Raw genomic sequence first — 27843 nt, forward strand, 5'->3', positions numbered from 1 at the left:
ATGTCGAATTATAAACTGCTGTTGATTTATTGCCTGGCATTACACATGGTAACTACAGAGCATATGTCTCAAGGGGTGTCACCTCCATTTACAGTGACTGAAAAAGGTGAGCTTTGCGTATTCCCCTTCAAATACAAAGGCCAGAGCTATGAGGACTGTATTGTGGATGAAGAAAAACAGCGATGGTGTGCCACAACTAAGGACTATGACAAAGATGGAAAAGGGGGATTTTGTGGAAATGGTTAGTAAGAACTTCATTTACCGGAGATATGAAATGATGGGTGTGTCTATTGAGCCTGATTCTCAGTTTAAACCAAGGCTCTTTTTACATGGCTCTTGCAGTACAAGGATCATTTTGTGTGTGTGTTGTTTTCCCTCCCTCCTCTCCAGTACTTTTGCTGTGTGGGTAAAAGTCCTTTATGATGAGAAACTGTAACATGAGAGAACAGTGTGCAATTTAAAAAAACAAAAACCCTAATGTCAAAAAATGGTGAAAACTATTTTACCTAATAGTTGATTTTCCCATTAAGCTGGAGATAAAGTAAACACTATTTTTTTTTTTTTTAATCAGCCTAATGAACTAAAGTAATGGTACATCAAAGTGATTGTGTTCTGCCTATTATGTGAATTTAACATAGGTGGGGTGGAAACAAAAGCTCATATTTCTTTAATGAGAAGCTATGCTTGATTTAGAACAGTTCTCCACTACTGTCTAGAGTCATAATTATTACACTGCACAGTCCACACATACGTTACAACCCCTTAAGAGTTTTTTCTCTCCATTAATGTATCTCCACATAGCAACTGGGAATCGAGAAGCTACTATTATTTTCAAGTGCGATGACAATGCTGGGAATGGGAACCCTCAGCTCCTGAGCGAGACACTTGGCTGTGCTGTGACCTTTGAATGGAAAACAAAGTTTCTTTGTCCTCCAAAGAAGATGGAGTGCAAGTTCATCCAAAAGCACAAAACCTACGATTTAAGAGTGCTCTCCTCACTGACAGGATCATGGCTCTTTAATTCCAACGGGATCGCGTGAGTGATGGTTGTTTTTTTGTTTTTCTTTGTTTTTTTTCTCAGATGATTTTGATGCTTTTTACACAGCAGTTTATGCATCAATGGATTGAGATTGAGTTGTATGGAGAGGTGTGTGTTGGTTTTTCAGTATTTGATAGTCTACATTTGGTAGTTGGTTTGACTTAGAGCTTTTTTCCAAATCACAGCCTTTCATGAATTTTTTTAGTGGAACTTGTGACTTCACTGAAGGCTGTAATCCTGTGCATTTTAGCATTTGGGAAATTGAAAACTGTAATGAAAGGTGCTGCTCATCCAACTAACTGGGAAAAGTCATTCTTCGCAAATGGGTATCTTTGCACAGGGTGGATTAAAAGTGATGGCATTTTAAAATAAACATCAGATTTTAAAAAATATTTAAAATAATAAAAAATAGCATCGGTGAATACTCCCTTTAATGAGTTAAAGGGAATATCTTTTTTCTTAATCTGTTTAGCTTTTTGAGATCAAATCAAGTTTTATAAATATGATCTATTTAGGGCAGGCCATACATCTGCTACTTTGTCTTGACAGTGGAGTCAATGCTGGTGTTTACTTTTCCAGCTTGAGCTGAGAAAGCTGGAACTTTGTTTTGCTTTTCCATTCTATGAATAAAGTAAAAGTGGAGAGGATGAGATATACTAGTTCTAAAAAGTTGAAAAACATTACCAGAAACCATCTTTTCAATTAACTACAATTAATACTTTTTGTTTAATCAATTTTAATGCAAAACACTTTTTTTATAAACGTGTGACTTTATGAATCCAGCACTTTTAAGGTACTGTTAAACTAACAATTTCATAATGCTCTCTGTGTGTTTAATGGAACTCCAATTTTCTTCTAAATATAGCTTGACATGAGTAAAAAATTGATCTAGTAAATTAATATTAGAGAACGGTGAATGATGCGCACACAAATCTTAAAATAAGAATCAGATCAGTTGATTTGGAAATGCAAGCAAAAAATCTGCCATTTGGGGCTCATTCTGTGTTTGCCCGAATGGATTCAGATAGCTTTTATGGTAATGAAGCGTGTAAAAATAACCACTGAGTTCTCATGTAAACTAAGCAACAATCAACATTTCTGAATACAGAATATTTCATGATGCTTTATCCTTTCCTTGTGCCTGTTCATTCAGCATAAATATATATTTTTTCTTTTCTCATATGATAGGTATTACATGAATCTGTGTCAGAGAGTAAACAATGGACCCACAGGCTGCCCTGAAAGAGCTGCTATTTGCAGTAAAAGTCGAAATGGAGATGTTCGGGTTCTGGGAGTTGTACATACGCAGAAGCTGGATGTGACAGGTTCAATAATCCTTTTGAATCCTTATTTCAATAGACAGCTGCAAAATCAGTATTTTTATAGGGAGGATCTAGTGGTGATGCTGAAACTCTCTTGCATAAAGGCTTCAGTAAATACATCTGTTGCATGTTAATTAAGCTTTTTATCTTAAATGGCAGTAATAGTTTATTAATGACATATGCTTTTAAAAACTCTTCCAGAATTCCATCGAAAACAGAGTAACATGTAGGCTATGATAGTGGCCAAAGGAAGTAAAATTAGTTATAGCTGAGGTTCTCTGAGGCCATTTTTTATTTAGGAGAAATCCCAACTTTGCTATCAAGAATCCAGCAGTGGGACATGTCCAAGTGCTTTGCTCACTTTAAAAAAGCAACATCTACATACATTCTGTTAAACAAGGATTCTTGTTTAAAATCCTAGTTAAAGGAAACGAGATAGTGACAGTTTTAGAAAATGCAAGAAAAATTACTCTGCTGCAATGCTTTGGTTTAAAGAAGAATCTTTCCTCTTGTCTTCCAAAAGTGCATCTGCAGCTAACTTTTAAATCTCTTGTATTTTTTTAAAGATTGGGAAGAAATCTAACCAATAGGGGGGAAAAATTCATGCATGTATACTCTTTGCCTTACTTGCAAACGTGGGTTTTTCATTTGTTATTTGAGAATGTGGGATATATTAAAATTGTAAAATGGAACTATCTAGGCAAATTATCAGTAACCTTAAAGGACAGAACAAACTTGTACCTGAAGTGTTTCTTTTGAGGGAGTGTGGTGGAAACTGTTTGGTAAGGACGGTTGGAAGGATTTTAAATTTTAGCTTTTGTACTGATGTAACAAGATGTAATTTGACCTCTGGGCCCATCAAAACACTGGGATTAGGTATTTAGATTGTAATCCTAAAATAGCAGTAGTCTTTTATAACCACAGTCACAAGCAAAGTTTTATTTAAGGGATTACAGAACACAAAGAACTGAGTGTCTCAATGATTGTTTTTTCAGATGGTAAAGTCCTTGTTAGTTACTCAGGTGGACATGAATGTAGAAAAAACAAGAAAGCAACAACTATTATAGAACTGAAATGTGCAAAAACAGTTGGTGAGCCCATGCTACATAGGTGAGTAATGAGACTTCTGATTATATTAACTAGACCTCCTTGTTTCAGTCTATCAGAAGGATAGAGAGGTAGTGGGAACAGCTTCGTTGTGCTGTAAGGATGCAATACTAAATGCACAAAAACCAAATTCTTGGCATAAGAACTTAGAATGTTAACTTTGCTGTCCTATAGCACCTTTCATCCAAGAATCTCAAAGTGCTTTAGGAACATAGTCTCCCTCACTTTAGTGAGGTTGGTACTGTGCCCATTTTATGGAGGGGTTAAGACCCAGATTTTTACAGGTGTTACTTCACTCAGTGTTTCAATGCCTAAGTCTCATTTTCAAAAGTGACTTAGTGTTGGCAATGTATAATTGAGGTGGAACAGTGCCTACACACCTTCAAAAATCTCGGCATAGGTTATTTGACCAAGGTAATACTGTGAGTCAATGGTCGTGCTGGGAATCTGAGCCATAGGTTCTAACTTGCAGTTTCTGTTCAGACCTCAAAATAGTGTCAGTTACTCTCAAATAAAAAAAAAAATTGAACAAAATAGACTTCCAAACTTTTTTGCCTAAATAAGGATTTAGGTGCCAAGTTTTAGAAATTTTGCCAGTTAAATCAATTTTCAGCCCAATTACTAAACCTCTCTCCCAATCTGTAACTATACATTTTCTATTCTGCTTGAAAAGCTTAGCTGGCATCCCTCTTATTGTCTTGATCCTCCGCATTTGTTCTCTGGCATTAACACCTTGTGGAGAGCAAAAACAATGGTGACACATGTGAGGGTGCTAGCAGAAAAATTGCTAGCAATGGGACAAACAGCTGCCTGCTGTGCTCACATGTTCTTAAAAGTAAATGCAGAAAGTTCTTAATAAACGTGGACTTTGTGCTTCTGGTCAGCGATCCGTAAATTCCAAGTAAAGGAACTGGATGGTTGCCCCGGAATAGCAAATGTATAGCCTGATTTTTTTTCCCCTTAGTCTCTAGAAAGCCATTTAAGAATCGGACAGACTTCAATGTGTGTAATTGCGCAGAACACCTTCTCAATCTGTTTACACAAGATTGGAGGCTTTTGGACTCTTTCCACTTGTTCATTTTCATAAACAGCAATTCTATTCAGTATTTATTTTAGCTTGTGTGGGCTAAAATCTTGGCATTCCCTTCAAACTAATAAAGATGTGATAGCATAACAGGAGAGAATCCGTTGTTGAGGTGGGTGTGGCTACAATATATCCATTATCTGTTCAATGTTTTTTTTCTCTAGATTTTTCAAATTATATCCGTCTCAAGTATTTTTAGCTATTGATGTTACCAAAGAGGTTTTGGAGAGAGTGTTGCCTAACTGCAGGTTTCTTAAATGATTTTAATCTGTTACTTTAACTTTAAAATGTGTGTTGTGTGTGCAATGGTAAAAGCTGACAAAACTCTATGTATAAAAGCTCTCATTTAGTGAGAGCCATAATCTCTGAACACCTCCGCTGAGCACTGACTTTGTTTGGAGCCAAACTTTACGGCCCAGCTCTGTCTGGGAATTAAATGTTCCCCTGTAGCGATAGGAAAACTGAGCACAGGTGCTAGGGACTGGAACTTGACCAGCCATGTTTGTTGTCCAAGATCAGTGATATGCAAAATGTGAACCTTCCAAAGCAAACCAGGCTATTGATTAGTTTTACGTGTTCTTTTCTTTAAATCTCAAATGCAGCATGTGCCATTGGGAACTTTACGCAACTGTTTTTCTGATTTTTATTTATTTTATTTATTTTTTTTACACTTTTTAAAATCTGTAATTACCTGTTGTTGGACTTCTGAATCCATTGACTTAGGAAGCAGTTCAGTAAAGCTGGTAGAACAGTGATCTTGATCTTGGTCATCAGTTTATGCAAGAAATAAGCACAGATATTAAGTTTCTACCTGCTGAACCAATAGGCTACACAATGTTGGAAGTCATGAGTATCTTCCCCTCCTCCTTCTTTCCCCCTGTGAGTTATATTGTTTTCGGACTAGCAAGCACATCACTCAAATATGACTTGTTTCTACTTTCCTATGTGTTTGATAGGATTGATGAAGAAAACTGTACATACTACATCACATGGGGAACTCGAGCAGCTTGTGCTGTGAAGCAGCAAGAAGTGGAGATAGTGAATGGGATGGTTATTAATCCTACAACGGGGAACAATTTCAGCCTGGGTGACCTTTATTACACGTAAGTAAAAGCATGTTCCTATAGTGTACTGAATTTGGCTACTGAAACCACACCACTTTGACTGCTATGGGCTGTCTTAGATGTACCTGGCTTTGGAGCACACATGCTAATGAACTTTCTGTAACTCACCAGTTGTGCGCGAACTACTGACTCGGGGCCTGACCCTGGAACGTGCTGAGTGCTTTCTCTTTCTGCTGAAGTCAATGAGGGTTGAGGGTGTTCTGTGCATCTCAAGGTGTTCAGTACCCCTCAGGGTCAGGCCCTTTTTAAAACCGGATATCAAGAGTTCATCTAGTGTGTGCAGAACTCTCTCTCAAGAAGATAGAGACGACAACCCCCTGATCTTGCCCAGTGTTTATTTCTTCAGCCACTGTGTCAGACTCTTACTCAACCATTATGGTGACTTTGGTTTTTATGTAGCACCTCTTTTGTACTCCAGTAATGATACATTCACAGCTTCCCAGGCCAGAAAAGACCATTGTGCTGATGGTGGTCTGACCTCCTGCAGAACACAGGCCGTAGAATTTCCCCAAAATAATTCCTACAGTGGATTTTTTAGAAAGACATCCAAACTTGATTTTAAAATTGCCAGTAAGGGAGAATTGCTTGCAAGTGCTGAGGCAGGAAGTTTGGTGGCCATAGTGCAAAGCTTTAACCATGGAGAGGTATAATATTGAGTCATTGGTTGAAATGGGAAACCTTAAAAGCAACAGGAGGCTCAGGGAAGGGAGGAATGTTAGACCTCCAAGACTGACTCTAGAGTGTGTGTGTCATAGAATATCAGGGTTGGAAGGGACCTCAGGAGGTCATCTAGTCCAACCCCTTGCTCAAAGCAGGACCAATCCCCAATTTTTGCCCCAGATCCCTAAATGGCCCCCTCAAGGATTGAACTCACAACCCTGGGTTTAGCAGGCCAATGCTCAAACCACTGAGCTATCCCTTCCCCCCAATATATATCTTAAAAAAAAAAAAAAAAAATAGAACTACAGAAGCAACTGCTTAGAGCAGATTTACAACATGCTCAAAAAAGGCAATGAAGTAAACAATGCAGGGTGTGTGGCATGGATATATAGATATATATCCTCATAATTCGAGGGTGTGTTGGGAAAGCAAGGCAGTTGAAGAAGCATTGTTTCTCCGAGTCACAGACCACCAACACGCACTAAAGAGAGTAGGAGTGGTATAGCCATGCAAAAGCACTGGTATAGCTATTCACATGGCAGCCCTGCCATGTTCAGTGCTTTCTACTGCCTAATGTCATTGAGTAAGGCGGGGCGGGGAACAGATAGGTAGGAAATAGTTCTTTATTCCAAAGCAGACTTGGAAAGGTAACTGGGCGTGGGCTTGTTCAAAAATCAATCTTGAGAATGGAGAGGAGTACTGGAACAAACACCTTTTTAAAAAACCTCAAAACTTGGACACTCTCCAGTAATGTCAGTAGATAAAACTATAAAATTTATGTATTACAAGTGGTTGGTAGCCATTACTCTTGGACATGCTGGATTGGTGTCAGTAGTGCGAGGATATTGCCCCAGTTACTGATCAGGCAGAATGCAGGATTTTATGACCAACACTTCAGCCCAGCCCACTTATGCTCCTAAGTCCATAGTTAGGCCTCAAAATAAGTGGTCTGATCACCCATAAATCCCACTGAAGCCAATGGCAGCTGCAGGTGTTCAGTATCTTTTGAAAATCAGGCTATTTACCTTTTGGTGCCTACATATGGATTTGGGAGCGAACTTGTAAGTACCAAGGGTTGAACATTCTTTCCAATATCTGTCCTTTCTGACTGTAGAATATAAGAAATGTGCTTGGAAATCTGTTAAAATCCGGTTGCTGCTGATGTTGCAATATTTGTTCTTGCCCATAATTGAGAAATTTGGACTTCGTAGTAAAGTTGCTTTTGCTTTCAGATTATACACCGCATCTGGTGATATACGGACAAATGGTGACAAATACGTGTATAAAATCCAACTTTCTGGTATAACAGACTCTGCACACCCACAGTGCTCTGGAGCCAACGTATGCCAGATTAAAACTACAAGTACCTATGTTAGGAAAGTTGGCTCTTCTGCTAAAGCTAAATATTATGTTCAAGGTAAGTCCTCACTGACTAGAATTAACTCACAGAAAGGTTCAAGTGTAGACACTTCCTAGAATGTGAGACTTCTGCTTTAACTATCATTTGTACTAGTATATTTCTGTTAAGGCTGCTGGAATTTATCTTCCTGGCTTCAATCTTTCCATCTTTTGTTCGTCAATTTAAGTGCAGGAGTGGCATAACGGAGGCAGAAATGAGTGACTTTCCTTATAGGAAAAAAATATTGGTGGAGTGATGGGGAAAACAAGACGCTTCTCTTCTCCTCCCCATCCCCATTTGCATGTATGCTCTATAAGCAATAGATTGTACTGTCTGTGAGCCCAGAAAAGGGTTTAATACAGCTCAAGTGAGCTCTGCAGCATAAAGCATTGCATATAAAACTTAGTGTTCGTTATGGCAGGACCCTTCACATCCCCTGTAGATACAAAACTTGCCTGAAATAGTATTCCAGTGAATGTCTCTCTCCTGGCTACAAGACCACCTCTATTAGTCAATACTGCCAAACAGGCCATGACACGCTGGACACAATACCAATACAAAGACTCTCTGTTTTCATAGAGACAGTTATTAGTATCACTGCTTACTAAATCTCTCTTTACATTGTGTATTGCTGGCAGTCAAGAGTGCACCACCACTTACACTGCGCAAAAGAGAGAACCTGTACTTCCGCTTTAGAATACTAGGGGTGACAGAATAATGATCCATCCATCTTTAACACATGAGGGGTGTTCAAGATCTTGCTGGAGTTGCCTTGCAGTATCTCAGTCTCAGGATTTACGTTGGAGTTTGAAACTGGGAGCAGAGCCTTTGATCAAAATTTTCAAAAGTGACCCATACTTTGGTCAAGACCTTTACGGAGCTTGACTTTTCAGAGGGCATGTGCTCAGTATTTTACGAAAATCACCTTCCCCTTCAAGATGTCAAGTTGAGCACCCAAAAATCATAACTGGCTCTAAAAAAATTCTTGGCCTTCATCTTTACACCTAGTGTTATGCAACATTTTTTTTCTGTAGTGCTTTTGCTGACCGGAATTCAAGGAATACAACAACAGATATTGAGGGCTTGATCTTTTTCCCCCCCCGCCACCCCTGGTCTACACTAGGACTTTAGGTCAAATTTAGTAGCTTTAAATCAATGTAAACCTGCACCCGTCCACACGATGAAGCCCTTTATTTCGACTTAAAGGGCTCTTAAAATCGATTTCCTTACTCCACCCCTGACAAGTGGATTAGCGCTTAAATTGGCCTTGCCGGGTCGAATTTGGGGTACTGTGGACACAGTTCGACGGTATTGGCCTCCGGGAGCTATCCCAGAGTGCTCCATTGTGACTGCTCTGGACAGCACTCTCAACTCAGATGCACGATTGTTTGCCGTTGCTCTGACGCAGGGAGGGGCGACTGATGACACGGCTTACAGGGTTTGCTTACAGGGAGCTAAAATCAACAAAGGGAGTGGCTTTACATCAAGGAGTATTTCAGGCAGGACTTCATGGAGGGTTCCAATAAGAAATGGTGCACCTAAGTTATTGTTCTTATTGGAACAAGGAGGTTCGTCTGGCCTCTGATACATGGCTAGATTTACCTTGCTGCACCTTCTCTGTGAGTGACTGCAGTGTGAACTAGAGGAATGAGTCCCCTAGACGGGGGGCTGGGGGGGGGGGGGGTTTGCAAATGAGTATAAAACAAATCTGGTCTATTTCTTGTTTTGATACACCCCATCTATCTTTTACATCTTTGGCTGGCAGCAGACGATGCAGAAGGACTGCATGCCATCCACATCTCATGGCTGCTCGGCAGAAGATGGTACAATAGGACTGCTAGCCATCCTCATCTCTTGCCTGCCTGGCAGAAGATGATGCAATAGGACTGCTAGCAATCCGTATCGCCTGCCTGCTCACCATAAGATGGTTCAATAGGACTGACTGCAGGACTAAAGAGAATGACTTGATCAAGTCACTCCAAATTTATTCCCTGCGCCCATGTCTGCCCAGGCGCTCCTGATCGACCTCACACAGGCGACCAGGAGCACCTCTGACATGACGATGACGGCTACCAGTCCTATTGCACCATCTGCTGCCACAAGGCAATGGGTTGCTGCTGCTGTGTAGCAATGCAGTACCGTGTCTGCCAGCACCCAGGAGACATACGGTGACAGTGAGCTGAGCGGGCTCCATGCTTGCCGTGGTATGGCGTCTGCACAGGTAACTCAGGAAAAAAGGCGCGAAACGATTGTCTGCCCTTGCTTTCACGGAGGGAGGGAGGGAACGGGGGCCTGACGATATGTACCCAGAACCACCTGCGACAATGTTTTAGCCCCATCAGGCATTGGGATCTCAACCCAGAATTTCAATGGGCAGCGGAGACTGCGGGAACTGTGGGATAGCTACCCACAATGCAATGCTCCAGAAGTCGACTCTAGCCTTGGTACTGTGGAAGCACTCCGCCAAGTTAATGCACTTAGAGCATTTTCTGTGGGGACACACACACTCGAATATAGAAAACCGATTTCTAAAAAACCAACTTCTATAAATTCGACCTAATTTTGTAGTGTAGACATACCCATAGAATACTTGAGTATTGGGTGCCTCTAGATGTGCATGCCTAAATCCTGATTTTGTGCTCACACAAGCAAGAAATGCTTGCTGAAGTAAGCATTGGGCCTTGTGCATCACTGCATGAAAATAAGGCCTGATTTGCTGATCCTCCGCTGCCTCTTGCTCCTCCCCCCTCTAACTAAAAACCCTCCTTCCATTCCAACAGAGATTTACATCCATGCTTTCCCAAAACCTCTAATAGCAGATAGCACTCAGTGGATGTCATTGGTGCAAATTGTTTCATGTTCTCCAGAATTCAGAAAAACGTTATCAAATTGCATAGTGGATTTAATATTTGTTGGATGAACATAAGGAGTATAACACTAAATGAACTTCTAACTCCCAGTTAGGAGTTTTTGGGGAAAAAGTAGGCAAAATATTAGTAATTCTAGAAGGGTTCTCTAATATATATTCCTGCCTGATAGCCTGAGTGTAACACTTTTTTTCTCAAAGGGATGCTATGAGTAATCATAACCTAAACATTGCAGAGGTAAATTTAGACAGACATTCTGAAGGAATACATTTTCTCTTGCTCTCTCCTCAGTAAAAATGTAGCACATTTAATAGACCATTTGTAAAGACCTAGTACCTGTGCAGTATTTTATAAAATCTTTTCACTTTTCTTCTTTGTAGATGATGACTTGGATGTTGTGTTTTCATCTGGTTCAGCCTGTGGTAAAGATAAATCAAAGTTTGCCTCCTCAACGATTTTATTCCACTGCAGTTTACAGGCAAAGGAAGGCATCCCAGAATTCCTTCATGAGACCGCGGACTGCCAATACTTGTTTACCTGGTACACGTCTGCAATCTGTCCATTAGGGTAAGTAACCTCATTCTCCCAAAGTAACATGCAGTTCTTGTTAGCAGTTTATCTACTAGAAGGTTCTTTTGCCTTCCAGCATTATCCACAATAGTTGTGGCAAGGAAGAGACAGCTAAGAATCTAGTAAAAGGAGCATCTAATGCTTTTGAGAGGAGTGAGTGGATGCAATTTCAAGGCTTAATGGAGGAACACTGATTCCACTTGCCAGCTAAATGTTTATCTTGTACTAAGATTATTTTCGGTCTAGATTGTTTAATATTTGCAGTGAAACAAATTGAAAAGAAGAGACCTCAATTAAAATGTACTTCTCCCCATTCACTCAGTTTGTTTTCTGGTTACTGAGAGGAGTAGCCTAAGGCATATCTCCTATTAAGAAACTGTCTTAACTTTAAAAAAAAAAAAAAAAAAGGTGGGGGGCGGGGGGGGGGGGAGAGCTCCTCCATAGTCGTTTATTCAGTATGTGCAAATGAATAGCTAGGTTTCTTCCACACTGCAAATGGTTGTCACCTTTACCTGCCCACTTTATGCCAGAACTTTCTCTGCTGGAGTGGACAACTTTTATTTGTATTGCGGTAGTGCCTAGGAATCCCAGTCACAGACCAGGGCCTAGTTATGCTGGATATTGTACAAACACAACAAAAAGATGGTCTATGCCTCAAAGAGCTTACAACCTAAGTATAAGACAAGATCCAACAAGTGGATACAGACAGATGGGAGAGCACAAGGTAACAATAAAACAATACTGATTGGCACAATAGGTCGTGGTCTCAAAGGTAAGATGTGTAGCTGCATCTGGGTGCTATGTTACAGCTTGTTGTAAGACACATTATTATGTTTATAACTTGCTATGGTGCAGGCTCAATTCTGTAGAATTTCCGGGGTTCCTCAGGATTGGGGTGCTGTGGATTCATAGCTAGATCCTACGTTGGTTTTGGGTTCAGCTTTTTTGTTCCTTAAATATTTAAAACTGTTACCGAGAATTCTACTTGTTAATAACTACATGCGAATGTGTAATGTTTACAGAACTGTCCTTTTAAACAATAATTCTGTATTTGGTTGCAGACCCAAGTGACCTTCTTCTTCCTATTTCTTTGGTTTAGAATAAACTAGATCACTTGTGTATTAAACAGAAATGCACTAAACCTTCTCCCTTTGAAGCAGCTTCTATATAAGAGTCCAACAAGAGCTGGCGTTATATCTTGTACTGAATTTGTTTGATCCACTGTTTCTAATCAACATTTCCTCAGACTGTTATACACAACCAGGCAGTGTCCTCTTAACCATGTCTCCTATTCTGCCTACAGAAGTTCTGAGAGCCAAGAGGGCCAGGGAGTGCAAATTTTCAAAGGCCTTTCGGGAAGAAGCCAAGCTGTTGGGGCTGTGCTGAGTGTCCTCCTGGTGGTTCTCACAGCGTGTCTGTTGATCTTGTTGCTTTACAAAAAAGAGAGGAGGTAAGATAAGGGAGGCTAATGGGAAAATTGTTTCCTTGTGTTATGTAAGGTGATTTCAGTTAAAGGAATGGCATCCACTTGAAATCTAATCAGTTTCTCAGAATGCATTAAAAGTACTTACAGGTATGAAAGACCCACACAAATGGGAGAAATTGGCTGACTGATCTGTTCAGTTATTGTACTCTTAAGTGTTACACGTAACAATAATGGGGTAATGGAAGACTCGGGCAATTGACTTTTTTTGAAGTTCATGGTGTCTAAGCGTAAACTCAAGCGTTTCCCCTGGTTCAGCTTGACCCAATAGATACAGCAGAGAACAAATACATAAGTTAATGCTATCATGATTAACATGATGTTCAGCACTGCACAGTAAATGTAGTTTGCTCTTCCCCAGGTGAATGTTCAGCAATTTTGTTACAGATTTGAGAAGGCAGAGGAGTTCCAGAGCATTTATTGGTGACAAGATGTAGAGAGGGAGTGGTGTGATTGACTACAGATACTAGAATTGAGTCTTTGGTGCTAGCAATTAGAATAGTCTTGGACCAAATCTTTCTCTGATTAACTAGTGTACCCCATTCAATTAATGGACTTGGAAAGGTGTATGTGAGAAGAGTATTAGATCTCTTGTCTTGACTGGAAACTGAGCAGATTTCCCAAGACTGGCAGAAGAGAGTGAAAATTAAGGGTTTTGGTATTGCTGATCACTGGTTTTTCTCCAGAAGGATAAAAAGGGATCTAATACTGTAAGAAACTTTTTTTTCATTTTTTGTTTTAGAGAAACTGTGATACACAAGATAACCAACTGCTGCAGAAGAACATCAAACGTTTCCTATAAATATACAAAGGTAATTGTACTACTTACAGTTGTGATGACTCTGAGGTTCTGTTTTTTAAATGATTTTCCAGACCAGTAATATGTAGCTGCTTCTACTTACAATTACTTTAAATGAATTTAAACTAACTCTGTGACTATAGGTGAGCTAGTTGGCTGGCTGAGACTAAATCTGGAAGTAGATGGAGGGAAAGAACAGAACAGTTTCAGTCCCCACAAATCGGGGGAGAGGAGGAGGTTTAAGGGAAATACTGAGGAGTGATCAACAAATAAAAGGCAGACTGGGAAAGCACAGAGCCAGAGAAGATGAGACTAAAATGGAAGTGCGCTCAGAATGTAAAAGGCAGCATAGAGAGATCAAAGTAGTATTAGTGCACTAACACTGTATTTTGTGCTATTTGCTTATCAGTGGAAGATGGTAAATCAAAGTGCAGGATGGGGCTGTTGGTGGTTCTCAGGTGATGGATTTCGGGAGACCATAAAGGGTGCTTGAGAGCCTATTGAATATTATTTAGTAACTTTACCGTCTTCATACGCTAGATAAACACTGAAGAAGAAGCTAACGAGAATGAAACGGAGTGGCTTATGGAGGAAATCGCAGCACCAAATCAGAGACCAGGAAAAGGAGGACAAGAAAATGGTCACATCACTACCACATCTGTTAAATCAGAAGCCTTGACATCTCTCCACGTGGATGACCTGGACAGTGAGGATGAAGTTCTAACTATTCCAGATGTGAAGATTCAGTCAACTAGAGGGGTGCAATCCAGAGGCTCAGACCAGAACAGACACCAGCAAAAGAAGCCATTTAGCCTTGGAAGTGATGCCAAGACCAACTTGCTGAATGGAGTGAAGGAAAGGAAGGCAAAACCTAACCCAGGCCAACAGAAGACACAGAATTCTACGAATACCCTATCGTTCCACGATGATAGCGATGAGGACTTGTTGAATGTTTAAATAGCCCCTCTTGTGCCTAATTAAATAAATATAGATATATATATAGTGGGACAACAAAACACTTCCAACCAAATATGAAGACTTTAGCCTGAGATTTCTTCTGAATTTTGCCTTTGACAAGAAAACATTCAAAAGGGAAGGGGAAAAAAAGATCAATCCTGGTTGTTTACAATGATCTGTTCAGTAATGACTGGACTTCCAGCATCCAGTTGGCTGAGTTATGTTGGTGTTCGTTTTCTCTCTCTTCTTTTTCCCCCTCTCCCCAGGATCTTCTCTTTTTAAACCTTCAGTACAGGCACGACATGTTACAAAATTGTTTCAAAGTACAGGATTAAATCTGAATTTTTCCCGTCACTTGAGATTCAAGATATTTGACTGCTAGCATTTTAATTCTCTCCTTGTATTTATTGACTCTCACTACTCAGGTTTGCTGAATAATAGCAACGTGTTCTTCCTGCCGGCAGGGTATTATTCTATAGATTCACCCATCATATGAGAAGGAAAATAAAAAACTTTTTGTTTGGGGTGGTTTGATGTAAATGTTGGAACTGGTCTAATTTATCCTGTAAATTTGAATATTCCATTCTAATTTAAACACTTGATTGATTGAAAACCATTTACTGAGAGGTACAACTCTGTTAGCTTTAGTCTGAAATGGTGGTTGTTCTTTGCATGATATTTTTGGTACTGGTCACATGACATATTTCATCGGTATTTACTTAAACAGCTGACAAGCACCCAAATATTTCCCTTGAGTGCAGATGGGACTAGAATTTGTGCATGCCCAGATATAACTGGATTGTTCAAGGTCATGGGTGCAGAATTCCTAGAATGCCATATTCACAGCCCTGTCATCTTAAAAAGCCCAAGACCTAGAGAAGCCTTAATTCGCAAAACAGGTATCGTTTTTGGTACTAACTGCATAAAATATGGTGGGCCAGTGGTCACTGAATTACAGTGTTGCCAGAACTTAATGGAGGTGGTGTCAATCTTCCTGTAGCAGTCTACTCCTCTCAGTGTTTTCTGAATTATCTTATGGGCGATAATATGGTTTCATATACATGTACAGGTGTGTGTTGGTCAGAATTTTTGAAACTCTTCCTTGTACCTTTTTGGTTCGCTTATTTGGTTTCAACACTGGTTTCTTCATTTTATAAAACGTTTTCCATTTTGAATCAAATTTAGTGTAATATAAACTATTCAGCAATTTCAATAAAATAAATGAAATGGATGTTTCAAATGATTCCCATATGTATTAAAATAAGAGCTGAAATTTTTCTTGCTTATACTTTTTAAAAAAATTGTAGTTTGACAACCTGAAAGTCACTTTCCAAATTTCCTGCTTGAAACTGTTAACATTTCTGATTGCAAAGCTAAAGATGAAACTTAAGATGTCTCACCACAGACATCTGAATTTATAAGCAAATTTCAAATAATGGATTTTCTTTTTCAGACTTGGTTTTCCCCCTAGATTCTGTATGGAGAACTATGAGTAACAAATAAAACCATAACATAGGTGTATTCTGTCAAGCCGTGTTAAATATAAGAAAGTGTCAGCATTCCAAACTTGAACAACACTTTTATATCTAGAAATAAAATTGGTGTAAGGCCAATTCTTGGGAGGAAATAGATTCTGGAAATAAGATGCACATTTCCAACAGCCAAGGTAGTTAGTCTGCTGGAACATTTTACCAAGGGATATGGTGGATTTTCCATTATTCAGTCTTCAAGACTGGATATTTCTAAAAGAAGTATTCTCTAGTTCCACCACATGTTGTTGGGCTGGACTGCATGAATTACTGGATGGCCTGTTATGCAGGAAGTCAGACTAAATCATTTTAATGATCCCACCTGACTGAATCTACTAATCAGAGTTTACCTGTGAATATTAAGTGAGTCCTATTTAAAGCTGCATAAATAACTAGGCCCTCAGACTCTAAGCTGTCAATTCTAGAAATACACTGTTAAACACATAGCTAAAGAAGAGTTACGGGTTTGGGTTAATGATGAATCCAGAAGCTGCTGCCCCTCCCTGCACAGTTCCTGCAGTGAATTGGTCTTCCATCTTGTGCATCGCTTCAAAAACCACCTCTTGGAGAAGTGGAGTTAGAGAGTGCCTTTTTTTTTTTTTTTTTTTTTTTGGGTGGGGGGGGGGTCTGGATTGAGCATTTCTGTTTTAGGATTTTACACTGATGCCTGTAACTTTAGTTGGGGCGCCTTCCATGTAAAACGCATAGTGCACTTCGTGCAGTGTCTTCTCCCTTTTGGGGGTGAAAACTCTCTAGCTGGGATAGGTATATTGTGTTTGTTTTTGTTTTTGTTTTTTATAGAAGAGTAGACTTAAAAAAACCAACTGTTCTGCAGCTCAGCGTTTTCCACAATTCTGATCGATGTGGTCTGTTCCCCTCCTCTCTGCAGTTTTTGGAGGCAGCTGAAAGCTCTCGCACAGCCTGTGCTAGCCACACTCTCTTGTTCAGCTTGCTGCCAGATCGTATGTGTCCACAGCAACAGTCAAGCACGGTTCACTTTGCTCCTGACTCCTCTTTGCCAGCCTTTATTTTTGTGTGGTTTTGGCAGTAGCAAGCAGCTTTCCTTTCTTCCTCCTCTCCCTCTCCTAGATCTGGTAAAGAGCAGTGGAGTGGTCTCCGCTATCTGGAGCCAATGCTGCAGCTACTCCCTGTGAGACTCCACTGACCCCTGCAGACATGGCAGAGCAACTTCACAAATACTGAGCTAAATCCAAGCAGTGTTCTGTCTGTGAGGCAGCTTTTATGGGCTCTTCAGAGGCTGAGTGTGCCCTGCTCATTCTCCGTCTGCCAACCCTTGCACTGCTAGGGCATGGGGCTCTGAGTTGGACAGGCATGTTCAGTGTCCCGTTGCCCCCAAGAAGTCGTGACTCCAACACAGAAAAGCCTGATCAAGAGATCCCAAAGCAGATTGGGGAGAGACTCCACAAATAGAGAACTTCATCCAACCCCAGGGGTTAGTCCCAGGACAGAACAGGATTAGGAAGACCATATCCCTGTGGCATCTCAGGGCCTCAAAGGCCTAAAATGGGTCCCCAGTTCCCTGGGGAGAGAGGCAGGGCTCATATCAAGCTCTCCTTCCTGGTTTGAATCAAGGAGTTCCAGCAATGATCCTGGGGCAGGGGGAGTGGGACCTGAGGGAGACCTATCCAGAGGGCTCAAGGCTCTGCATAAAGCAAGCTGCAAAAGACCACTCCTGACAACAGCTGGGCAGCAATGCCTGTGAAGTAGGCCAAACCCCCGAAAAGAGAAAAGCTAGAGCGGGGGGCGGGGGGGGGGGAGAGGTGGAGAATAGGGACAAATAACCTAAGATCTTTGTCTTCTGACTCAAACAACTATTCTACTGAGGAAGGGGAGCTCTCAGCTTTAGGGTTTGAGAAGGACATGGGGGGAAAAATGCTTCAAAGGTTTTTCCTGAAATCTTTAAAGCCTTGTGCAAAGAAGTTCTATCCACAATCCAGATCCACCCTGTGCAGGTGCTGGAGGACAAGCCCACAGGCAAATACCTGCCTTCTAAATCCTCACCTGTGACAGCAATCCCACTGCACCTGTCCTGTGAGGAAGTGGTGAGAGAGGAATGGGGAAACCCCTGATGAGGGTAAATACACAAACAGGCATCTGGCTGCAAAGCTTTTTAGAACATATATTTCTTCCCCACTACAAAGCTCAGCTTCAAAGGTGGGAGCTGTTTTTTTCTTGAAAGCACCTCTCTATTGAACTGCATTTTAAATACCCCCTGCGAAGCCTGTTCATGATGGGCACTAAAGAATTTGTTGCCTAGCAATGGCAACCCTAAACTTTTCATTCTCACACTCATGCTAATAAATGTATTTAGCTAGAAATATTGTTGAGTACCCTACCTAAATCAAGGTAATAAGGCACCAGCTAGGGGAGGATACCTCTCAAAGTACCTTACTAAGGTTTTGGGTAATTAATGACAAGTAAGTGACTTTTTATTAGCCCTGTTAACTTTGTTTGTGGGCAAACAACATGCCCCTCTACCCCCACTTCCTGCCCATCCGAAGAAGAATATTCTAGGGGAGCTGATGGGGGTCAAATAGCAATTCCCCATGGTTCACAGGTGAGCCTAGGCTTGATGTCAAATTTAACTTAAAAAATAAAGCTGCCAATACACGGCTTAATAATTTATAAAGTAGCTCTTTGACTTTTGGTCAAATGTTTTATTGCTACTTAAGCAGCTTCGCTGTCAACAAAATATATAGCAGTGTTGGGAAGAGAAACCAGGTTAGTTACTGTAAGTGAGTTGCCATATTTAAAAATGCCAAACTTAGATGATATTCTAGAGCATATTGGGGAATTTGACTTGTTCCAGAAACAAGTCTTTTTTGTCTTATGCTTCGTGTCTGCAGCCTTCACCCCTATTTACGTGGGTGTCGTTTTCCTGGGGTTCACTCCCAAACACCGCTGTCTCAGCCCTGGAGTTGCTGAGTTGAGCAGCCGATGTGGCTGGAGTTTAGAAGAGGAGCTGAATTACACCGTTCCAGAGCAGGGGAGACATGGGGAGTCTTTCTCTAGTCAGTGCAGGAGATACAACGTGGACTGGAACACAACTGGCCTCGGCTGCATAAACCCCTTAGAAAACTTCACTGTTTATGGCAACAGGAGCAGTATCCCGCTCACCCCCTGTCAAGATGGCTGGGTTTACAGTTCTTCAGGATCATCCATTGTGACTGAGGTACAAATGAATATTTTCCTCTTCCTCCCCATCCCCTGGGTTATCAACTAGTTGAGGGCAGACAAAGGTTAAATTTAACAGAAGTGCTTTCATTAAAGAGGAGACTCCTCATAATGAAATATATTGACTACTACGGCCTGTTTGATTGCATAACATGCATTTCATTTTCTGTTCTGAAGTGCTGTACAGAATTGTTTGCACTGTTGACGGGCTCTTGCATTCAACCAGGGTAAATGGTTCCTTGTGTAAATTGAGCACAATCTTATGCAAAGCTTTAATTGCATGAGCACTCCCATGGAAGAGTGTGTACGTGCATCTCAAACTTGATATGGAAACCAAGAGTAACACATAAGATGTGACATGTGCAGTGAGTTCCACACAAGTGGATTCCTACACCCACATGTTGCTCACTGTAGGATCGTGGCCTACATCTTATAGCTTTTGAGGGGAAAAAAAATTTAAGGTTTAGCCTTGACAAATGTGAAACACCTTTTAAATTCATTAGGTTGGATCAAAGATGATGAGATTAAATGGCTACATATAGGAAAAAGATAATGCACAATCCTACTAAAAGAGACCCCATTTATTAGTCAACCAAATTTGGAAATAAATCACAGAAAAGAATCCATGGATTTCCAATGTGCTTAAAATGTAGGCAAATATTGGAAAATAACCATTACTTCCAAGGGATATTTAAAAAATTGAACACCACTTGTAATATCCCAGCTCTTAAACCTAACTTCACAGTAGTGGTAGGAAAAACCTGTATAAACAGGATTAAACTAAGTTTGACGAAACTAAGCTAAAATATTTTGTACAATTGCAAGAACCAATACAAGTATTTGACAAAAATCATAAAAGCTCAAGATTGTTGAAACTAGATTTACACCCCCCTCATGAAGGGCGATGTAAGAAAAATTACAGGATAATTGATCTCTCCTAAAAACACACATAGGCACTTCTTAGATGGAGATGCGGTCTCTAATGTAATTGGGATCTAATCTGTTTGTGGCTTTTCAGATCAGGGCCAAGGCTTTAAATTGGCAGCAGAAGCAGTTTGGGAGTCTGTGATAAATGAAAGGGGTGGGGTAGCTCTCTTTTATGGACACCCAGCCAGCCAATTAGCTATAAAATCCCTCTTAGTAGTTGTTCTCTACTTGCTTTACCTGTAAAGGGTTAAAAAGTCTTCCTGCATAGGTTAAAAAGAAGGGAGTGGGCACCTGGCCAAAAGAGCCAATGAAAAGGCTAGAACTTTTTAAAATTGGGGGAAAAAACTTCCACATTGTTGGTCTGTGGTGGTTCTCTGGGAGAGAAGGGACAGATCAGCTATGCTGTAAGAGCTTGGACCAGGTATGAAAAATCATCAAATCATACCTAGAAACTACTCAGCTAAAACCCCAGATATGTAAGTAGATCAGGAAATGTCTAGGAAGACATGTTTAGGTTTATCTCTGTTTATTTCTTTATGGCTTGTGGACTCCTGAGCTAATCCCAAATACTTTTGTTTTGCTTATAACATTTAAGCTGGACCTCAAGAAGGTTATTCTTGATGTTTAATTTTTATAAGAGTTTCTTAAATCTAACAAAACCTGAGTTTTTAAATGTATTTTTTTTGTTTTAATAAAATTTTACCTTTTTTAAGAACAGGATTGGATTTTGTGTCCTAAGAGGTTTGTGCACATCTTGTTTAATTAGCTGGTGGCAACAGCTGATTTCCTTTTTCTTTCTCAGCTCTTCTCTGGAGGGGAGTCGTGAAAGGGCTTGAGGATATCTCACAGGAAAGAATTCCCAAGTGCGCCTTCCTGGGTTCTCAAAGGGGTTTTTGCACTTGGGTGGTGGCAGCATCTACCCATCCAAGGTCAGAAAAAGCTGTAACCTTGGGAGTTTAATACAAGCCTGGAGTGGCCAGTATTAATTTTTAGAATCCTTGCGCGCCCGCACCTTCTGCACTCGAAGTGCCAGAGTGGGAGATCAGCCTTGACAGAGTCAGTGGAGGGACTGGAGTACATTAAACTGTGGAGGAGGCAAGCAGCTGAATTTGGCCTGTGCATTGTTTCCCCATTCAGCATCATATACAGTGATGGCGCTTACAGGTGACAAATGGATGGATCATTGTGGCCAGGTCCTTGTCCAGGAGAAAGAGGGTGGAGTGTCCTTGTGAGCTGGAAGTGGAAGAAGGCTTCTTCTGTCACTGATGCTATTTGGTCATATCCACACATTGATAAGCCAAATGGAACCCCAAGGCTTTGTGCCACTTTGACCATTGGGTGGGTCAGAGACAAGGCCTTGGATGGTTCTTCTGGGCATTTCATCATTCCAAGTAGCAACACTTTGCTTTTGCCCAGGCTGAGTTTGAGGCAGCTGCCCTTCATCCCAGGAACTGATCTCCATAGGCATTTTGACCTCTTGGTAGTGTGGTACTGTTCGTGTCAGTGGAAAATGAGTTATCGGGATATTGTTAGGGCTCCATGGCCATCTCTCCAAGTGGTCTCATGTAGAAGGGGGAATTGTGGAGTCCCATGGGTAAGGGCCCTTGGGGAAGAGGAATAGTTACCCAGCACCCCTCTCTGAGTGGTGCTAGAGGGGAATAATTGAAGCTATTGTAATGCTGTGCCATCTATTCCCATTACATCAGGTAGGCAGGTGAACATGTCGTCACTGCTGTTAGGGAAATGTCCTACTTTGCTGAAATTGAAGAGGTGGTGCTTTAGAGTCCTTGTAACTGCAGCCAATATGTCCTCCTTCACTCTGATCCCAGTATGGCAATCTGATCTTTGTGAGTGGGCTCCCGTGCCTATGACTGCAGTGGGACTCTGTGCAGGGATCAGATGGTGGGATGCGGGCACAATGCTACAAAGAAAAACGTCACTTGTTGAAGTGCAATTGATAAGAATGAACGAACTAAAAAATAAAAGGATTTACTGCCTAGATTAGACTAATGATTGAGCTACTTGAGGAATTGGATTTAGTGGGATAAAATGTTTTAAAAATACAATTTTTGTAGCAACAAAACATATGAACCATAAGGGGGGAAAACAAAGTTGTCATTGTGGGGCTTTTTTGTTTCTTTGTTTTTTTATTGGAAACTTCCTTCCCTTTAGATTTTCAGAAAATCTCCACATCTTAATTGTGAATACTTTTTGATTTCTGACACTAATTTTCCTGTGCTTACAGGAATTATCTTCATATGAATACACACACTTTTGTGTAAAGTTTTCTTCAGATTCCACTTCATTGACAACAATTTTGTAAATTTACTGAAGAAAACATCATTTCCATTTTCTACTTGTAAAATTGTTCTAAAACCTTGTTCATTAAAGGTTTTGGTTCGTGGCAGATGCCTGTAAGAACAACTCTAGTCACTTATTACAACCAAGAGAAACTTTAACTGCTGTACAATACGTCAGTTCAGCTTGGACATTGGAACTGCTTTTAATTTGACAAAAACTAGCGTGTTGATCCAGGTCGCTGTTGCCTATGAGACATTCACCCCTTGCACCAAGGACAGGCAGAATCAACCTCATCTTCACATTTCACCCAAAATCCAGCACTTCTTGTAGTCTCTGACCCTCTCCTTCCCTTATCTTTCTCACTAGCATCCTGGTGCCGTCCTGTTTTCCTTTCCACCTCCCTTTCTCTCTGCTTCCTGCTTTTGCTGCTCCCCTCATTTTTGGATTCAGGGGTTCAGTGTGGCTAGGGCTGCGCAGGGCTCCTCATGCTGTCTTTTTCCACGATGCTTCCCTCAGAAGTCACCATCTGTACGCTCCTCCTCTGGAGCAGGCACCAACCAGCCCAATTACTGCCACTGACTTTAGTGAGCGATAGTGCTGTTGTACATTCCCATTGACTGGGTGCCAGGCCCAGGGACCCACGTCAGGCCATGCTGCCCTGGTGGTTCTCCACATTCCTATTAGCAAACTCAAGGGCCTATATAGAAGCAGTTCCTAGAGAGGATCCTTTATTTAAGGCCCTGCACACATAGATGCAACCCTGTTTTAGAAACCAGTTTGTGCCATTCTCATCAGACGACAAACATGGCTGAGTTGTATCCACACAAACTCTTGGCACAACATAACCACATGCCAAACAAGGTAATGTATCCACACTGTCTAACCGTGTTCACGTTGGTGCATTCTGGGAAAACCTGGTTAGCTTTCCCCTAGTGCCTCTGCAGGAGATTGAGCACCTAGAGAATCTATAGACACAGCAGCACCATGTGGGGGCTGGTCTGACCAACCACACAGGGTATGTCTACACTGCAAATAAAAACCTGCAGCTGTCCCATGCCAGCTGATTCAGGCTCCCAGGGCTCAGGCTGCTAGGCTGTTTAATGGCAGCGTAGACCTCTGTGCTCAGGCTTCAGCCTGAGCTCTGAGACTTCCCACTGTACTCCTTCGGGGAGAATTGTATGTCCCCTGCTCTGTTTTACCCACATTCTGCCATATATTTCATGTCATAGCAGTCTCAGATGATGACCCAGCACATATTCATTTTAAGAACACATTCACTGCAGATTTCACAAAACACAAAGAAGGTACCAATGTGAGATTTCTAAAGATAGCTAAAGCACTCGACCCAGGGTTTAAGAATCTGAAGTGCCTTCCAAAATCTCAGAGGGATGAGGTATGGAGCATGCTTTCAGAAGTCTTAAAAGAGCAACACTCTGATGTGGAAACTACAGAACCTGAAACACCAAAAAAGAAAATCAACCTTCTGCTGGTGGGATCTGACTCAGATGATGAAAATTTAAGATGCATCAGTCCGCACTGCTTTGGATTGTTATCAAGCAGAACCCATCATCAGCATGTCTTCTGGAATGGTGGTTGAAGCATGAAGGAACATATGAATCTTTACCACATGTGGCATGTAAATATCTTGTGACACTGGCTACAACAGTGCCATGTGAATGCCTGTTCTCACTTTTAGGTGACATTGTAAACAAGAAGCAGGCAGCATTATCTCCTGCAAATGTAACCAACCTTGTTTGTCTGAGTGATTTGGCTGAACAAGAAGTAGGACTGAGTGGACTTGCAGGCTCTAAAATTTTATTGTTTTACTTTTGAATGCAGTTTTTTTGGTACATAATTCTACATTTGTAAGTTCAACTTTCATGATAAAGAGACTGCACTACAGTACTTGTATTAGGTGAATTAAAAAATGCTATTTTTTTGAGTGCAAATACTTGTAATCAAAAATAAAGTGAACACTGTACACTTTGTATTGTGTTGTAATTGAAATCAATATATTTGAAAATGTAGAAGACATCCAAAATATTTAAATAAATGGTATTCTATTGTTTAACAGTGCGATTAATCACAATTTTTTTTAATCACGCAATTAATCGCCATTCATTTTTTTAATTGCTTGACAGTCTTCGAAATAACAGGTGCATATTGGGCAATATTATGTGTTTTGTGAAAATACCCTATTCACAGGTGTACGCTAAGTGATAAATGTTTCAACATGAAGCCTCATTGTTAATTTTTAGTGAGTAAGAAAATTGTCTTAAGGGACCTTGTCAGATCAAATTTAGCCCAAAATATCTTTTTTTAAAGCATCTAAAATAAAAGCTTTCCATTATTTTATTTAAAAAAAAATAATTAAAAAGCAGTTCCCTTGTAGCGTTTGTAACCCAAACATTGCAGCATTGGCTTAGCACATGAGAACCTGAAGGTGAAATTGCCTATGAAGTGGCTCTAAGGATAAATCTTTGTATTGAGATGGAAGCGAGTATCCAAATGACAGGAGGTAATGTTGGTGAGGGAATGACCCATGTTAAGCCTCTTAGCATGCCTAGTTTGGAGACAATGGGCATTGCAGGTGATTGGGTTTTCTGAAAATCAGACCACTTATTTAGGTGTCTAAACGTGGATTTGGGTGTGTGACGTTCAACAGTCAATTCTGAACATTTTGGCCCAAATGTCCCTTGTGTTGAAGAGCTCTGTACACACAGACAGGTTCTCTCTGCCTTCGTTTTCTTATGAATAATAATTTCTGAGCATTTTAGCTTCATATTTGCTATCATCTGCAACAGACCTTTTGTTAACTTGTAATTATTTGTATTGTCTATATAGCAGCAGCTGAAGGACAAAGGAAAAATGTAAGTCCAGTGAGCCAAGGTTTACAAAAGTCACTGTTGATCCTGGGTGTCTCAATGGTACCTTAAAAGGTGTCTCATTTTCAAAGTGGGTGCTCACAACTGTTTGAAAATTGGGCTCTTCTGAGGCATTTCAAGATGGGACTCAAACTGAGATGCCACAATCAATCGCTTTTGGAAATCTTGACCGAGGAACACTCTTCTACTTTCGTTAAATTTGTTAAAGATCTTGCATTGAATAGCTTTTGGGAGCCTGCCAAAACATTTCTATAACTGTGTAAATCTGCATTATAAAAGATTTCCACAGATAGAACTATAGTTCTTACTTCTAGGCTTTTTTTTTTTTTTTTTAAAGTAAACAAAAATTCAGTTAAAAATCCTGTGCTCCTTGTCAATCATTATTATAGGTCTGTTAGACTTCGTCCCAGATTACCTATGTATCTGTTAGGTATTTGGAGCAGTCAGGTGCCTCAATGTTATTGCAGAGTCAGCTCTCTTGCATCACATATGAGTTCTGCTGTCAATTTTAAAGCGAAGTGAGGTCCCCGGGGAAGATGCACTGTCAATATTTGCTTTATTCCATTGGAATGGCCTCTACTGGCAAGAACTAGATTAATTGCCTCCTGCAGCGCTGAGTCAAACACTTGTTCACAGATGGAGAAACAGACAAAAATTTTGTTTAAAAACCTACTTTTTTGCTAATCGTAACTTTCTTCACCTTAAACATTCTTCTATTTAAATATCTTTGAAAAGAACAGTAGGTTCTCGGTAACTGGCCTGCTGCCAACCACACTGGGGGAGCCTACCTGCTGTGGAGTCAGAATGGGCACCTCAGTTGAGCAGACATCTTTTGATCAAGTCTGAAGTTTTGTTTAAAGGGTTTGGATAAGGATCCCCATCACTGCCCACAACTTCCAGCGTGGTTGCAACTGTGGGCCTCCAACAAAGGCCCTAGCTCCTTCCTTTCAGCCCTTACTTGGCTGTCCAGCAATGGACACGGGAAAAAAATCACAGAATGTAAAGGTAACACAGGGGAAGCACCAGCCTTTGTCCTGTGGTAACCCCTATAACCAGAAGTACACCAGCACAGGAGTAAACGCATCTTGGTGTGTGGATTACAAATACATAGCTTTAATTAACCTAACACCAGCAGGAAGGAAAGGGATATACAGACAGGTTTACATCCTTTAACACCTCCCATTCACGCCCCCCCCCGAATATTTCTTTACGAAACATTTTCTAAAACTATGCACAAAACCCAAGGATGAGTAGCCAATATCTAACAGGGTTGATTCTGGATAACACTTGGATAGGGACAATCCTGCTTTGGCTCTCCAAAGCCCCCCCCCCCAGTGTCTTGAAGACCTTGTGTTCAGGCCCAGCAAGCTCTGAGGACCTCTCTTCTTGGGCTTCTTACGGCAAATTCAAACTCTTCCTGCTCAGAGTGCACAGTATTTCAAGGCAGCTGCACTCGGACTGTGGCCCAGTGGAGGTCACATGGTGTTTGCTGTTTGTTATAGGCATCTAGAATCTTCATTGCAAAGAAAATTTGAGACCCCTATTAGAGCAGCCAGGGCTGCTGATTTATAGTTGGAGAAGAAGCAGGAATCGCGGCTGGGACCATAGCTGCCAGCCCCCAGTGGAAGCTGCCAAAGGGACCAGAGTTGCCTGCATGTCTATGTCCAAGGATGTTCAAGTCCATAGTGATGAACTATGATTATACAGTGCCTAGCACAAAGGAGTCCTAATCCTGGTTGGGGCTTTTGGGTGGTACTCTTAAAATGCAGGATCAACCCTGGAACAGAATGCTGTTTTAATAAGGCAAGGCTAAAGTGGTTGTTGGTATCAACCAGCTTCTAGTTTTAAGGAGTGGATATATTCACTGAGTTTCCCTTCTAACTGTGATGTGCCTCTTCAGTTTAACCTGGTGTGTGAGGACTCCTGGAAGGTGGATCTCTTTCAGTCCTGTGTGAATGCTGGCTTTTTTTTGGGATCGGTATACATCGGCTACATAGCAGACAGGTATGTGTGGGATATTAAAACATAGCTGATATCCCTAATCAATGTTTAGCAGTTAAAAATAAACAAATGTAGAAGCAAATCCATCTGACTAATAGCGTGCTCATGCGCCTTTCAGTGAATGAACACTTCTAAGTCTCTCCGTCTTAGAAAAACATGTCAAAGACTCTGAGATGTCTATGCTTACTTGTAGCTGCAGATCTTTCCTGATCCCACAAGCTTCCTCCCGGCAGTGCTCATGTGCTCTTCAGTATATTTTATGGTGATACGTGCAAAAAACCCAGACACCCTATATGAACATATTGATTGTTAACAAAAGCCAGGAAACTGAGCTGGAGCTGTCATTCTGTCTTTCTGGGGTACGAACTGCAATTTTGATATGAAAACATCCTGTTCCCTTTTGACAAAGGTTTGCTTATCAAGAAATCATAGTTGGAGATTGCCAAATAGATACAATATCAATGCAAATATGAGACACAAGTGATTTACGTAACCGCAGCACCATGTTCAGAACTAGGGTATGAAATCATTGTAGACTCCCATTGAGATTAAGGGTATACCACTGGCTCCGGGCACAGGGAAGCGCACGTTGTG

At 40.9% G+C, this 27843-nt stretch overlaps 2 protein-coding genes across 7 annotated transcripts in view; both read left to right on the forward strand.

The window, feature by feature from the left end:
* IGF2R (insulin like growth factor 2 receptor) overlaps positions 1-14553 on the forward strand; it is an 86809-nt gene extending 72256 nt beyond the window's left edge. Inside the window, exons 39-48 of one of the 2 annotated variants that reach the window (XM_037895100.2) lie at positions 95-241; positions 802-1036; positions 2228-2364; positions 3357-3471; positions 5509-5655; positions 7569-7753; positions 10983-11169; positions 12476-12622; positions 13398-13467; positions 13995-14553. In XM_037895100.2, coding sequence (XP_037751028.1) covers positions 95-241; positions 802-1036; positions 2228-2364; positions 3357-3471; positions 5509-5655; positions 7569-7753; positions 10983-11169; positions 12476-12622; positions 13398-13467; positions 13995-14411 — 1787 coding nt within the window. In that variant the 3' untranslated portion in view covers positions 14412-14553. Of the gene's footprint in view, positions 1-94; positions 242-801; positions 1037-2227; positions 2365-3356; positions 3472-5508; positions 5656-7568; positions 7754-10982; positions 11170-12233; positions 12623-13397; positions 13468-13994 lie in introns of those variants that run through there. The other variant, XM_043544290.1, reaches the window with a different exon arrangement.
* A 3989-nt stretch (positions 14554-18542) lies between these two features.
* The window catches only part of LOC102936907 (solute carrier family 22 member 2), a 32910-nt gene continuing 23609 nt past the window's right edge, over positions 18543-27843 (forward strand). For 4 of the 5 annotated variants that reach the window (XR_006290048.1, XM_037895102.2, XM_043544292.1 and 1 more), the window contains exons 1-2: positions 18543-19133; positions 27149-27252. Coding sequence is in view for 4 of the 5 variants with exons in the window: in XM_037895102.2 (XP_037751030.1) it covers positions 18717-19133; positions 27149-27252 (521 nt within the window). In the remaining variant the exon portion in view is untranslated. Of the gene's footprint in view, positions 20484-27148; positions 27253-27843 lie in introns of all 5 variants that reach the window. The other variant, XM_043544293.1, reaches the window with a different exon arrangement.

This window comes from Chelonia mydas, chromosome 3 (assembly GCF_015237465.2).
Source record: "Chelonia mydas isolate rCheMyd1 chromosome 3, rCheMyd1.pri.v2, whole genome shotgun sequence".
Lineage (NCBI taxonomy): Eukaryota > Metazoa > Chordata > Testudines > Cheloniidae > Chelonia > Chelonia mydas.